Genomic DNA, 15115 nt, shown 5'->3' on the forward strand with positions numbered 1-15115 from the left:
CCCCGCCCACACACACACACACACACACACACACACACACACACACACACACACACACACACACACACACACACACACACACACACACACACACACACACACACACACACACACACACACACACACACACACAGTCTGTGAATAGATTGCCATGATGACCAATGTCAGATAAGAGCATATTCTTGTGTTGTATAAAAGGTATAATATAGTAATTAGCTGGTGTAATAACTACTTAAATTTCTGACCTCATAATGAAAAGGAAAATAGAGTTTACTTTAAATAAATTGTGCTCTTCTGCAAGGTGTTTGTTTCCAACAGCAGATTAAGTAATGACTTAATTCAGGTCTCAGTTCTCCTAATATTACCTTTTGACAAGCAAACAAAGAATAGTGTCATGAGGTGTTTTTCTTTTTTTTTGTAAGTGTCTGCATGTGGGTAACAGCAGTGTGTCACGTGTGGCCGAGCAAACAACTCACAGCAAATCAGGTTTTAGGAGATTGTTGAGCAGAGATCAGGTGAGATTTGAAGATGTGGGATCCAAGAAGAACAGCTATGAGTCATTTTCATAATTTCACATATCTAGTATCCCTCCTCTCTACCTGTGGCTCATTGATATGGCATGACAGTGCGGTGTGGTTAACAATCAATTAACAGGTGAACATCCAACCACCCCTTCAGAGATGAACACACCTTCTTTATTTGTATTATTTTTAAGCCAGGGGCTCAATGGCTGTACCCTGAGATGAACAATCAAATCTGATTAACAAAACATTTAACTTGTTCTTCTACCAAGGGGTTGTCAAAACCCAAAAGGGTCTTTCCAACAGAGATATTGGGAAAGTTGAATATGTCTCAAATATGATGTAATTTCATTATCATTGATGGAACTGTGACAAGGCAAGCAAAACAGTGTGAACAGATCGTACTGACCTGGAGTGTCATTATCACTTCAAGAGAAACTCAATTCTACCTCAGGTTTTGTTTGTGCAGAACTTTTCCTCTTGGTGAAGCTTTTAGCGTGCTGCCCTCTGGTGATGACCTGGTGCACGTTGTTGGCTAGGTGTCAACTTGCAAGACAACTTTTTTTTAAGCTCAAAAGGACTTAAATTGCATCAGGTTCAAACCAAAATCAGGATATGACCCCTGTTTTTTTTTTTTAAAGTCGTTTATGAACATATCTACAGGCCGACCTTGGCTTACGTCATTTCAAGTTACGTCCTTGTAGGTGACAGGACAGACTAAGAGCAGTTCAAACACCCCTATGAAGAGAAGTAAGTCAAGGTCCGTGACGTGATCTAGTGTGGCTCAACCGGGGCCCCACCCTGGAGCAAGGCCCAGGTTTGGGGCTGGTTTGCAAGCGCCTGGTGGTCGGGCCTCTGCCCACGGGGCCCGGCCATACTCGGCCTGAAAGGACTACGTGGGCACAAGAGTCTAGCTCGACGGATATGGAATGTGACCTCGCTAGGAGGAAGGAGCCAGAGCTTGTGAGGGAGGCTGAGAGGTAAGCTGTAGTCAGGCTCATCTCCACCCAAAATTTGGGCTCTTGAAATAAAACCCTTAAGAATGGCTGGACTCTCCACTTTTCTGGTGTTGTCAAAGGTGAGAGGCGGCAGGTTGGTGTGGGCTTGTTTTATAGCCCCACAGCTCAGCTGTCATGTGTTGAAGTTCACCCCGGTGAATGAAAGGGTCGCTTCCCTGAACCTTCACCCCTGCGCCGTGCTGTGATTTCGAAATATGGGCCTTCTTGGAGTCCCTGGTACTGAATAGTGCTTCGACCCAGGCCATAGTTCTTCTTGGGGACTTCATCACTCATGTGGGTAGTGACAATGAGACCTGAAAAGGAGTGAGGGAATAAACGGCCTACACGATCTGAACAAGAGTGGTGTTCTGTTACAGGACTTCTGTGCTAGTCACAGTTTGTTCATTAAGAGTAGTTTGTTCGAGCACAGGCGTGTACATAAGTGCACATGGCACCAGATGGCCCCAGGACACCCTAAGCCGGAGGTCAATGATAGAGTTTGTTGTTGTATCATCAGACCTCTGGCTGTGCGTCTAGGACAATAATGTGGATGATGATAATAATAATAATAATAATAATAATAATAATAATAATAATAATAATGATAATAATGATAATAATGATAATAATGATGATAATAATAATAATAATAATAATAATAATAACATATTTTAAAGAGAACAGTTATGGCAGGAACTCTACAACTTGTTCGTATGCTTATTTATGCTTATCGTATACTCGCAGTGGTTTGATAAGCGCTTAAGCGCTCATTTATTGTACAATTCTAAACACTTCTCCACATCCTGTTTATAAATTTTAATTTTTTTTTAGATTTCAAAAATAAATGTCAATAAAGCAACAATGAGTGGATGAAGCCGGGCTGAGGCAGCCTTTGTGGGGCTGTTGCTGGGAGCTCTGGCCAATCAAAGGCGCAGCGCTCCCGTGTGAGGAGCGTGGGGGCTGGAGGATCATGACATCATGCGCGACTTCGACCCTCTACGTGAAAACAAATACAGTAGTGAAACATCTATTTATAGCAAATAACACTTTAGAAAGGACCGCCTGAATCGCGATATTAATCGATCCCTCATCACTGAAATCCCATCGCGGCCCCGGGGGCTGGTTTATTCTCAGCGCCGGAGTCTGGGAGGGGCATCGATCCATCCATCCGTCCGGACAATGGCGGATGGGGAGGACACCGTGTCTATGGAGCGGGACAGCGGTGATGGGGGTTTAGCAGATTAACATCCCACTTGTGCGTTCACATTTTCTCTGTGTAGCTTGGTGTTCATCTCCCGCCATGGATCCAGAGAAAACGTTGACATTCTGCCTCGGGCTGAAAGCAGAGGAGGTAAAGCGATGCGCGGCTTTGCGTTGACGCAAACGATGCTGCCAGCAGCTGGGCTTCAGTTCTTCTGCAGAGCAACATGTTTCCCTCGCTTTGTGTTGTTGTTGTTGTTGTTGTTGTTGTTGTTGTTGTTGACAAACAGGTTTTGTCTCACTGATCCTGTCTGTAGTTTCCTATCTTTTCACCTTGAGTCGTTGCGTCTGTTTGACACATATCTGGAAATAACAGGCGCATTTTTTTTTTTTTTTGCACCACTGCGGCAAATTTTTATCTTCAGTAAAGTCAGTCAGGTATTTTCTATTCTGTTGTGTTGAGTTAAAAGGTTTGATGATGGAGGAGAAGGGTGTCATAAGAGCACTAAATTCAAATTCTACATGGAGATTATACAGACAGTCGACTTTCTCTGGGAATACTAAAGGAGTGAAATATGTATGATCATTGACGTCAGTAATTTGTGATTTCTTTAGCTGTAATTTGATTTCAAGTTCCAGCTTCAGTCGGTTTCAAAGTGTGGCAACGCATCAATGTTTTCCATTTATTAATATGTGCATTAAAAGAGCTCTTGTTGCCAGACCATCATAGCTTAATAACTGCTATGAACAGAAGAAAAAAAAACCCCCACTGTTGATTCATGTCATTATAATAATACCTCAAAGAAAACAACAGTGTAATTGTAAGGAAAAGAAAGAATGGGACAGTCCACAATAGTGACATATAAAATGTAAAAGCCCTTCGTCAATAAAAGATGAAAGACGTGGGAGAGACAAGTACGTTTTGATGTCAGATTTTTAAATCCGCTGTCTTTTAGTTGCAGACACATTATAAGAAAAGCATGTATTTACCAGATGTATAATGTGAATGTAATATTTAATCAGGAAAGAAAATAAGGAGTTTGTGGATGTTAAGTTGGAGAGCGATGTACTCAGTGGAACTTAAATAGATTTTACTAACACTAGAGCACTTACAGATACACCTTATAGTTCGATACACAATGTGATAGCCTTTGTTATTTTGTCCTTATTTAATGGACTACTGTACATGCATCATTGTGAGATGTTGAATTTATCGACAGTACAAGCAAACATGGATTAGAACGGCAAGTCAATAAATCTCTGGCAAGACCGAACAGTCCATTGATTCAATGTCAAACCCATAACTGTGTAAGTGTAATTTCATCCCATCAAATTGGCCACATTTTTTTATATCAAAGTCTATGGAAAATTCCAAGAAAGATTAAAGAAAATACACAAAACTACAAAAGTAGAGCAAAAACCAAAACCAAAAAAATTCAAAGTTAATCCTGGTCCACATCTACAGCAAACTTTAAAGAACTGTATCCTGACCAAAGATCCATCCTCCCACCAAGGTCCATAGAAAATCCATTCAGTAGGTTTTTTTTGCTGCCAAACCATCCACCAAACTACAGGACACAAGTGAAAACATGACGGCATGTACCGTTGCCATTTGTACGACCTCAGGACTGTGTGTTGAGCTAATCACTCATTGAATTTTTGCTCATTCTCATTGTGCTCTAATTCTGAACCAGTTAACCTTGCAGCATGCATGTGCTCTCGCTGCAGGAGGCCGGTATTCTTTTCCACGCTGAGTACATATCGAGCAGCCAGTTGTTAACAAAAGAGTTCTCATTTAAACGGCCTGGTATGCAGCAAGGCAGTCAGCCCCTCCTGTTTCTATGTTGTTTTTGAAAGTGGCCCCATATCCAGTCACACACACACACACACACACACACACACACACACACACACACACACACACACACACACACACACACACACACACACACAGTCACAGTGATGTGTTGACATCTATCCTTATATTATTTAGATGCTGTGCCTGTTTAAATAAGCATGAAGGAAGACATTTTATGTGTATATAACTTTTTTAGTTTTGCAATGCTTTGCAGATTCCACAACAAACAGGAAATGGTTTTAGCCGTGATAATGAACAGGGTCATTGTCAGTTCATTCATTCTGTCAGTTTTAGAGGGATCCCTTTTGCTTTGAAGGTAGAGAAAGGTGTTTAGAGTGTGTTGTGGAATGGATATCTTTGGTGAGACATCTCACCCCTCAGGTTTGAAAGAAAGGATTTTTTCTTTGTAATGGAAACAATTCAAATAATGTCTTCATAATAGAATACAGTACTATCCTACATGCATGATTTTTTTTATCTCACTCAAACTGCCCAGAACTAGTCTTCAAGGCCAGAGCCCATGGGCAGCTTCCTTCAGTGCTTTAGCACCATGTGTATCTGATAAAATATTGTTTATTCTGTAGGGAGTGTTTTGCACAGTACACCTTACTCATGTACACCTTGTTCTCTGAATTGTGATTCACTGAGACTTAAACCCAACTGCAGTTTGACTTGTATCTCTCACACATTCTCCGCTGCAGCAAAGTACTGTACTGTAAAGCAAAACCTTCAGAGACAGTTCCTCATGATTGCCTTCAATTCAGAAATCTCCACAATTCCTTCCCGTCTCCTTGATGAGGCAGAAGGCTGAGGGGAACCTGCAGAAGTGGACCTTTAGTGGCTTTTTTTTTTCATCATATTTGGATGACAGAAGTTGACTCGTGTGGAGACATCTTTCTCTGTACTTCCCTAGCTTCAATTTTTTTGTCTTTCACCAGATGACCATGTCCTTGCAGATGCTGGATGGGACTGAAGCTGCAACGGTAGGGACCCAGACCTGTAGTGCAACATTTCATACTACCATTGAGAATGAGTAGAAACAGCCTCAAAGTGTAACCACAGTGGTGTCATTGGAAACAAATGTAGTACATGTGTGGTGACAATGTGCATGACTAGATCCTACATTTCTATCTTACTGCATTGTTGTTTGTTCGTGGATTTTCTGCGGTGCCTGAGTTCATCTTGACATCTGTCCGCACTGCCCTGACAGTCATGAAAATACTGCAGTGAAATTCTCAAAGGTCCTTTCACTTCTTGTTTTAGGTGGCTGTTTCTCAGGAGACTGATGTGCACACGGTCAATAAGGTGAGATATTTTAGAATTTTGGTCTTAATCTGTAGCTGCCAACAAACATACTCTTGCATTCAAAGAAATCATCTGAAGGCCGCAAGGAGCAATATATTTAAATCAACAATGGAGCAAATTTGATAACTCATGTGAAAATGGTCATCCATAGAGGATTAGAACCCACTGTGAGCAATTTTAGCATCTTTTAGTTTCTACTCTACTCTGTTTGAGTTGTAAAAGCTATCCCTTTTATTACTTTCTTGTTATTTTCTAGTACTTGCTGTCCTTTTACTGCTGTAATGACCTAATTTCCCTGCTGGAAATCAATAAATCATATATTTTTAAGTACCATTGGCAGCTTTATCGAGGAAAAATCACGGATAAAGTCACTGTACACCACCTACAGATCACCACACAGCAGACAGACACTACGAGTGAATCGCTGCTGGTGAATTTACGAAAGCAGAGCTCGACTTTTGGACTTTAATTTTTCAGGTGGCCAAACTAATGACCTCAAATAAATGTAAGCTTTGCCTCAACATGTCTGGTATTATTTAGTGATGATATGTGAAGGAGCACTACAGCACCCCATCCATTTTATCCATGTCTGCAGCAGCAGAATTTTCTCTCAGCTAATGTGTGATGCTGTATTTTGTCCACTAGGTGGTGAAGCATCACGAGGGCTCTGGCAGCCGGCCTTTTGTCAGCCCCAAGTACTGTCCAGGGGTAAACAGCAATCCAGGTTACCTGTGTGAAACGGGCCACTGCTGTGGAGAAACAGGCTGCTGCACCTACTATTATGAGCTCTGGTGTGAGTTATCTGACTCACTTATCTGACTTCTTTTCCATTTTGGACAAAACCCAAAATATAAGGTTGTGAATATTGTGACATTTGCCATACATTCCTGCCAGGAAGCACAGAGTGTCTGTACACAAAATTCAAGATTTTTGCTAAACTGCTAAAAGTGAGGAAACATTTTTAAAGTGAAATGTTTTTTGACACCAATAAATGCAACCAAAGCAAGGAAATGAAACCTTAGTGTGCTACAATTTGGATATTACAGGATGAACAAACCAAAACCACCATAATTACCAGTTTAAAACAGGGTGCAGCTTCGTGTAAGCCGAGTGGTTCTGGTTTCTAAGTCAAGTAACAAGACTGAAATCATGTGTGGTTTATTTCCTGTTTTCTTGCAGGGTTCTGGCTGCTGTGGACGGTGCTGATCCTCTTCAGCTGTTTCTGTGCTTACCGCCACCGCCGGGCCAAGATGAGAATCCAGCAGCAGCAGAGACAAAGGGAGATCAATCTGATCGCCTATAACGGAGCCTGTAATTACCCTTCGTCAATGCTGGACCTCAGTATGTTACTTCATTTCACATTTTTATTTTGTTTTTAATTCTATTGCAGAAGAAACCACTTTTATTTTTATAAATATATATATATATATATATATATATATATATACTGTATATATACTGTATATATACTGTATATATACTGTATATATACACACACTTTAACGCGTTAATTAGATTACGCTGCAAATTAACACGCTATAAAAAACAAGTCAATGCTCAAGCATTTTAAATTTGGCCCATTGAGGGACCCGTAGGCTGCAGTGACGTCACTTCCTACCTGCGCCACTAGTCAAAAGCAGAGTGACTGACAACAGAGATGGATGCGACACAGGACAGCGAAGTAAGCCCACTCGGACCTTTGGGTGGAAAGTTAATTTATAAAAAGAACAAAGACGGTACAATCAACAAAAATGTAGTGATTCTGCGCTGTAGACGCCTCCGTCTGTCTGCCCCAGGGCAGCTGTGGCTACACACGTAGCTTACCATCACCAAGTATGAATGAGGACTGAATGAATAATGTATCCGATGTAAAGCGTCTTTGAGTGTCCAGAAAAGCGCTGTATAAATCTTACCCAGTATTATTATTATTATTATTATTATTATTATTATTATTATTATTATTATTATTATTATTATTATTATTATTATTTGCACCTTTTGTAACAGAGAATTTTCATGTCACCGAAGCAGCTCCAGCCTAACGTATCATTTAAATGCAAAACATGTCAAGGACACAGAGTTGAACGTTAGCTTAGCCTTTTAAAGGAAAAAGCCTGTTGGCATCTTTCTATTTAGTTGCCTTATTTAGAGGCATGTTATACTATTCATTTTGAATTGCTGTATTGAGTCAGCTTTAGTATTCATTTTGATTGAGAGTCTGCGTATGTGCCTATTTGAGACTTAGTCTTATTTTATTTCTGAATTTTATTTATTTTATTTAACTGTATTCGTATTGCATTTTGGAGAAATGCACCTGGCCTAAATGATTTGCTGATGTGCTTGGCCTTTTTATAATTTATAAAGCACACTTAACCAATAAAAATGTGGATTTCAAATCTTCTCTTCTTGGTGCATTCTATTGATTAGTCATGCACTACAATTTTGTAATGTCCTAGAATTCAAATTCTTTATTTGGGGGCATTTAGCAGGTATGAGATTAAAATGCGATTAATTAGATAAATTAATTACAAATCCTGTAATTATTTTTTTTTAATCTAATTAATTTATATATATATATATATATATATATATATACACACATTCATTTCATTTAATGGCAAACCAGCAGACTGAAACAATAATAAATGAATGGAAATAAATCTATAGTTTATCATAACTTAAAAGACTGATTCATTTAATCATTTAAACAAACATTTTTAAAAAAATTTCAATTCAGATGGAGCTCTGTTGTTATATTAGTAATTGCCACAGCACAAATTTGAAACTTTTTACTCTTTCAAGCTTGTAAAATTCTGTAGGGATTACTTTTAAACTTAAATAATCAATATTGAATGTCCAATTAATACACAAAGTAATAAACTACACTTTGAGCTGATGAGATGTTTCCTTTGTTGCAGGCTTTCTGGCTTCCTTTAAGTTGCCCTCGTACGAGGAGGTGGCAGCGCAACCCAGCACCCCTCCTCCACCTTACAGCTCCGTATTTGCCCTGCAAGGAGGGGGCATGGGAGGTCCTGGCTCCTCTTACCCCCATCATCATCACCACTGTCACCCCTGCCCTCCTTACTTTGGTCCAGGACCCAGTGTCCTGACTTCCTCCCAGAGCTCTGACAACTACACCAGTTGTTCCTGCGAGTCGTGCTCCCTCACTTCCCCCTGCAGCACCTCCTTCTCCGTCCAGGTGACAGACGAGACCTACGACAGCAGCCGCATCTCCACGCCGAGCGAAGCCGGGGGCGACTGTGCTGTGACTCCGAGGGCTGGAGTCAACTTTGCCTCTGCTCCATCAAAGATCCCTCCTGATGTTATACCTGCAGTTACTCCAGATGTGATACCCGTGCAAAGATGGTCACCAAATGGCAGCGATGGAATCTCACCTTTAGCTCCGCCAATCTCACTTCCTTTACACTCCCGTCCCTCACACTCCTCTCGCCTCCCGCTCTCTCCTCTCATCCTGTTGTCTTCCGTTCCTCCTGGTCAGGCCCATCCTCTCATTCTCTCAGACCCGCTCGGAGCCGTTGCCGTTCAGAAAGGAAAAGAGGAAGAGGAGTCCTCGTCTTATTGTCCACCGCCCAGGCCCACGCTGTGTGCCCCCAAAACGGCCTTTGTCTCCTCAAATGTAGCTGCTATCACGTATTGCAACTACAAAGAGGAGCAAATACAAGAAAAAGAAGAGGAGGAAGAGGAGGAAGAAGATGACGAAGAAGATCATTTCCGGCATCGACGGCTAACGGGTGACTCGGGTATCGAGGTGTGTCGCTGCCATGTGAAAAGAGAGGAGCGAGAGGAAGAGGAGCTGCTGAAGGGGTATAATGGTAAAAGTGGGAGAGAAGCCGTGATGGAAGCGATGAAGGCGGACGTGCTGCATGACAGAGGAGACTGTTCCCTCCAGGCTGGTCAGTCACCTCTCCTGGATGACTGCGCTGAGCAACGTGGTCGCGTTTCTTCTGGCATCATCCAGAAGACAGCCGAGGCCGTCGTCATGTAGTCAAACATGGGATTAAAGAAGATGGTAATGATCAACAGTATCCTTAATGATTGAAAGCAGAGGGACCAGATGAGCGAAATTTCCTCTTCTTGTTATACTTCAAATGAGAGTTGAAGACAGGCCCACACCAGGTAGTACTGTAGCTAATTCATTGAGGGTGAATTGATTGATATTTCGCTGTTTCCACTTTCAAACGTCCTAAACTCTGTGCCAACATCTTGACATCCCTCTAACGCTGACATTTCATTTGTCCTCTATCTATCTGCATGATAGAATATTGCTATCAGATTGTCACCACTGTAAAAAGTTACAGTGGTGACGATCAGCGCCCTTTTAAAGGGATAAGATGTGATGTTTAAGAGAATAAGGAATATCAAAAACAAAAAAACCCAAACTTCTGTTATACAAAAGGATTTAATAATTTTACAATGTTTCTCTAATCTTTGCTTTGGTGTTTTGAATTGTGGAAAAGCAGAAGTCGATCCTTGGTGGACCTGCTCAAAGCAACATATGCAACGTGTGATGAGGTCGCAGCAAAAATATTATTTCATTATGGAAGATCAGCGACTGCCTGATTTTAATGAAGTGGAAGCGAACAGGACATGTTGAATTCACATGTTGTATATTATAGAACGTCACGATTCATTTTTAAAAGAAGCAGCTCTCACAATCTCTGTCTGGATCATGATAGTTTATTTTCTAACTTTGAACTATTGGGCATGTGGTTCTAGGTCACAGGACTAACACGTAACTGTTGTCAATCTGGGCTGAATCTTTGCTTTCACCAGCCTACTTCTATTGTCAGAGGAAATAAAGAGAGTGAAAAAGTGTATGTTTTATACAAGGTGTCTTATGTTGCTCCCTAAAGCAAATGGGTGCAAGCAGTAATTAAAATCTGTAGGTGGCAAAGCTTTACAACTGAATTCTGGTTATACATTGTTGTTCCTGACTGTTAAATGATTATGCTGTTTAATTAACTGACTGTATAACTTTGGATTCAATGTGTTTTCCTGATTGGTTGTTGCCTTTTTTTTTTAATTTGCAAAAGCAATGATCTCATGGATAGACTGGAGTTTTTACAAGGCAGAAACTTTAAGCCTGATCTCATCACTGATAATGAATGTAAAAGTTTATGCATTAATAAAAAGTAAAAAAACAAAAAACAAAAAGCTTTTAAATTATTTATGGAGAATTTTCATGGAATGAAGCTTGATGGAATAAACCTCTTGAGAAGTGTTCCAAATTGTAGACATGTGGGTTTTGAGCAAATAAAGTGCCCATTGTGAGGCAACACTTTTGAAATATGAAAGGTGAACACGTGAGGGGTTTAACATCACTTTTATTATCGCTGTGGCTAAAAATGTTGTTGGTTCTCAGAGTTTGACCACCTGTGAATGTGGATGTAAAATAATTTTCCAGCTGATGTGCAGTTCTGCGTCTGTTTTAACGGGTAGACAGTCAGCGGGATGCCTTTGATTGATACTCTGGTTTTAGTAGCGGGAATAGTACACATGTACTCTCTTGTAAATTATTCACAGTGTTGAATGTATTGAAGCTTAGAATGAGATTTAGGAAGATGACATTTTTATACATGTGTTGTGTCTGAGACAAGTGTTTAATTAATAGAGATGTTAATGGTGCCATTGCTTTGGTGCAAAGCCTGTTTGTTTAACACCCGAAGGCAAAGCTGTCAAGTCATTTATACTTCTGCTAAAAGAAAAACTTTGTTAGCACCTTTATTTGTCAAATCATGTGAGTGAGTATATTTTCAGCTGAATAAGAAATTCCAGTTGGGTGACAAACTTTCGTTTGACATCCTCTGATCACCTCTGTTGGAAGGTCCTCTGCTGTGACTCGCAGGTGACTCCCAGAGGTGGGTGTTGGTCTAACAGAGACTCATCATCCTCTGAACATATCAACATGAAAGCCTTTTGGCTGCTGTACATTTTTTGGATTGAGAATGAACAGTTATAATTTTTTCCGTAGTTCTAGCTCATGTATGTTTTTTAAAATATAATTATAAGGTGCCTAGATGAACATAGATTTTGTGTCAGTTATTTTATAGTTCTGTGCTCTTGTGTGTGTGTGTGTGTGTGTGTGTGTGTGTGTGTGTGTGTGTGTGTGTGTGTGTGTGTGTGTGTGTGTGTGTGTGTTTCCTATCGATGGTGTAGTTTTACATGGAATGAGCAAACATGTTCTGACAATGTTTAGCAGTCTCTTATACACAGTATGTAGTACTCGTGGTGAGATTTGCAAAAGTAGTATTTAGCAATAGTATTCACACATTTTCCTTACCCTTGTCTATGTTGGTTAATAGGAAATAAACTGTTGTGAAAGATACATTTACCTCGTTAAAACTGAGCAGTGAGCTGTGCTGGGCTGAAGCCCTTGATTGTACATAAGGCTGTATTTGAAATGCCTGTGGCTTAAGGTTTCTCCCAAGTGCAAACTCAGATCACCTGGGTTCACCTTCGCCCAGTTTGTGTCTCTCATGTGTCACCAAGACAACCTTGAAACAGAGATAAGCATTTTTGTTTTTGAAAATAAATATGTCATTGCATCACCGTTCTAAATGTATTGTCAGATTCCTCAAACTCTGCTGTCCGTTTTGATTTCCAAAGCATTTTGTGAAGGCTTTTTGAGTCAATTCCACACTACATTTGTGCCTTTCATTCGTTTAATGCTTTAATTTTATCCTTAATCATTATTTGCATCTTGCTTGTGCATGTTTAGAAATATTCAATATGTCAACAATGTGTGTAAGTGTGAAGCGGGAACCATTTTTTATATGACAATTATTAGTGGGTATCAGTATTTAAATCTCATTGCTTGACAAAATAATTGATGAAATAATTTTAAAATAGTTGATAAATTAAATTTTGTTTGTTGATTTATTCAAATTGTCTTTTAAAAAATTAAATACAATATGCTTATTTAGTAGCATTGTCACTGGACTGGGAAGAATTGCAATTGTGATTTTTGATTCATACGTTTTCCGAGCCACTTCCTCCACTTTCTTGGGTCATGGGGGTTGCTCCAGCAACCCCCATGCAGACTTACGGCCACGAGGCAGGGAGACACTCCAGACACGTTATCAGAGCATCGCTGAACCACTCGAAAGACAAACAACCCCTCACGCACACAGTCACACCTATGGACAATTTGGAACTGAGCAATCCCTGAAATACTTGTTTATGGAGGTGGGAGGAAACTGGAGAAATCCCATGCAGACACTGAGAGAACAAACTGCACAAAACAGGACTTGAACCTGGAACCATCTTGTAGTGAGGTGACAGCTCTACCCACTGCACCACCTTGCTGCCATATTGCATATTGTTGATTTTTTTTAAAAATTAGACTACTATTATTCATTCATTTTACTAACAACAAATGAAATCAATCAAATTGCTTGTCTTTCATTTTTAAATGTCTTGAGTATGCATCATTGTATCTGGACTGTATGGATTTGAGCATCTTAAAGTCTGACATTGTTGTCTTCAAAACTTTACTATAATGAAATGTAAGAGTTGACAATAGAAATATGACACACATTAGGTAAAAGCTAACCTCAGGAAGAGAAAGAAAGCTCTTCATTATACGGCTGAATGTTTGTTTGGCCAGAAGGTTCAAAGAAAGTACTTGAGGACTTTGAAAGTTTTATTGAATGACCTTAAATGTTTTTCAAAGAGGTAATTAAAATCAGTTTTGCACAATAAAAGATACAAACAGGCTGGTTTTACCCCAGTGATTTCACATCGAAGCCAAACTGATGTGAGCTCAGTGTAAATAAAATGAGTGTGATTTTCGCTCGCCTGTCAGCAGCTAGTATGTACGGGAAAAAATGTCCAAACTCTACCCTCATTGCCACAGAAGGCCAATGCCTGATATAAGACTGTTACTTCGCTTTGTTTGACTGTAAAGGACTGTTTACTTCTCCTTATCAAGATAGTATTTCCTCTATATTTGTACTAACTTAATTTTCTAATGTTAAGAATTGAAGGAGTGAAGAAAAAAAACGCACAGAGCCCACATTGGTATGGCTTAACTCTTTTGCCAGGAAAAACTAAAAACTGTTTGTCGTCCAGGAAACGACATCTCCTCCTTTTACTCCTGCAGCTACGAGACTGTAGGATTTAGAGAACATATGTGATTGTATGTAGAATAATGAATACAAAGTGTAGTGCTCTTTGAGGGTGATTTTGCGCAATTCAACCTGCAGCTCTTCAGTGTGCTGTGTGCATGTGTGAGAGAGTTACTGTCAGTCATGTTGTTGTGATGTTAAATCATTGCCGTTTATTGTGAGGCTAAAGTTGATTGTTGTGGTTATTTGTAAACACATATGTCAATGTAAATATCCAAACATTTTTATGTCATCGTGAATATCTAATTGATTTTGTATCTTGTATCTTAGCATATACATTTTTGATGTAAAATCCAAATAATGAGATGTTCTCATATCTTTAATTTTTTTTTTCATATCCAGGAGCTTTGTGTCCCAGAAAGTGGGGTTTTGTTTGTGTATCTTGTATTTGAGTTTTTTTAATTTATTTATTTTATTAGGATTCTACCACAGTGGACATGAACATGTGTCAAAATAAATGCTACCAAGTGCTATAAAATACATGTCTGCATTTTTCTGAATGTTACACAGGGTGCGATCTGTTTGTGAAGATTGAGGGGGAGATTCGTCGCCCCTTCTGGTTTTTACATCTCTACCTCTGCTGAATGAATTTTATACAGGTACAGGTAGATTTGAGTTAAGTTGTTTTTGATTATACTGTATGTCAATTTTCAGGATAACCCGCAGTCCAAAATCTCTTTGACTTAACTAAAGACCAAGAAGTAAGTTAAGATTTAGTACTTTTTAATGCCTCTTTAAGCATCTGTGTCATCTGCTCATTATTTTTATTTAACAAACATGAAACCCCGAGGCTGGGCAAATGTAGTGTAACAGGGATTTATTATTACAGTATCAGTTGCATTTTTGCCTCCTAACCTCATGTCATAGATATTTGTTAGCCATTGGCAGGTTGGACTTGACAGAATAATCAAATGAATGAAGGATACGCTGAAAATAAATTAAAATAATAGTGTCTCCACATTTAAAGTTGTATCTGACCGTTAAGGGCATATACAGTGAGTAAAAATACATTTTGCTGACGCTTCCAAAAAAAAGGCGATCTTCATCGCCTCCTGGTGGTGTGATGTTTGATTACAAAAATACTTC

At 39.6% G+C, this 15115-nt stretch overlaps 1 protein-coding gene across 2 annotated transcripts; it reads left to right on the forward strand.

The window, feature by feature from the left end:
• The first annotated feature begins 2580 nt into the window (after nucleotides 1-2580).
• Nucleotides 2581-14473, forward strand: LOC137600861 (proline-rich protein 7-like). 2 transcript variants are annotated; one of them, XM_068322727.1, is made up of 6 exons: nucleotides 2581-2870; nucleotides 5516-5560; nucleotides 5841-5882; nucleotides 6528-6675; nucleotides 7062-7223; nucleotides 8801-14473. In XM_068322727.1, the coding sequence occupies exons 1-6, from the start codon at nucleotides 2820-2822 to the stop codon at nucleotides 9886-9888; spliced, it is 1536 nt and encodes a 511-aa protein (XP_068178828.1). In that variant the 5' UTR covers nucleotides 2581-2819; the 3' UTR covers nucleotides 9889-14473. The 2 variants fall into 2 exon arrangements, with proteins under 2 accessions (XP_068178828.1, XP_068178829.1); XM_068322728.1 differs by lacking the exons at nucleotides 2581-2870; nucleotides 5516-5560; nucleotides 5841-5882 and having other exon boundaries at nucleotides 6571-6673.
• The last annotated feature ends 642 nt before the right edge of the window (nucleotides 14474-15115 follow it).

Source organism: Antennarius striatus, chromosome 8 (assembly GCF_040054535.1).
Source record: "Antennarius striatus isolate MH-2024 chromosome 8, ASM4005453v1, whole genome shotgun sequence".
In the NCBI taxonomy this organism is placed as follows: domain Eukaryota; kingdom Metazoa; phylum Chordata; class Actinopteri; order Lophiiformes; family Antennariidae; genus Antennarius; species Antennarius striatus.

Excerpts from the sequence above, each read along its gene's own strand:
- LOC137600861 (XM_068322727.1), top strand. The coding sequence starts at position 2,820 with ATGGATCCAGAGAAAACGTTGACATTCTGCCTCGGGCTGAAAGCAGAG. Across the intron at positions 2,871-5,515 it reads TCGGGCTGAAAGCAGAGGAG|ATGACCATGTCCTTGCAGAT; the intron begins GTAAAGCGATGC and ends GTCTTTCACCAG. Across the intron at positions 6,676-7,061 it reads CTACTATTATGAGCTCTGGT|GGTTCTGGCTGCTGTGGACG; the intron begins GTGAGTTATCTG and ends GTTTTCTTGCAG.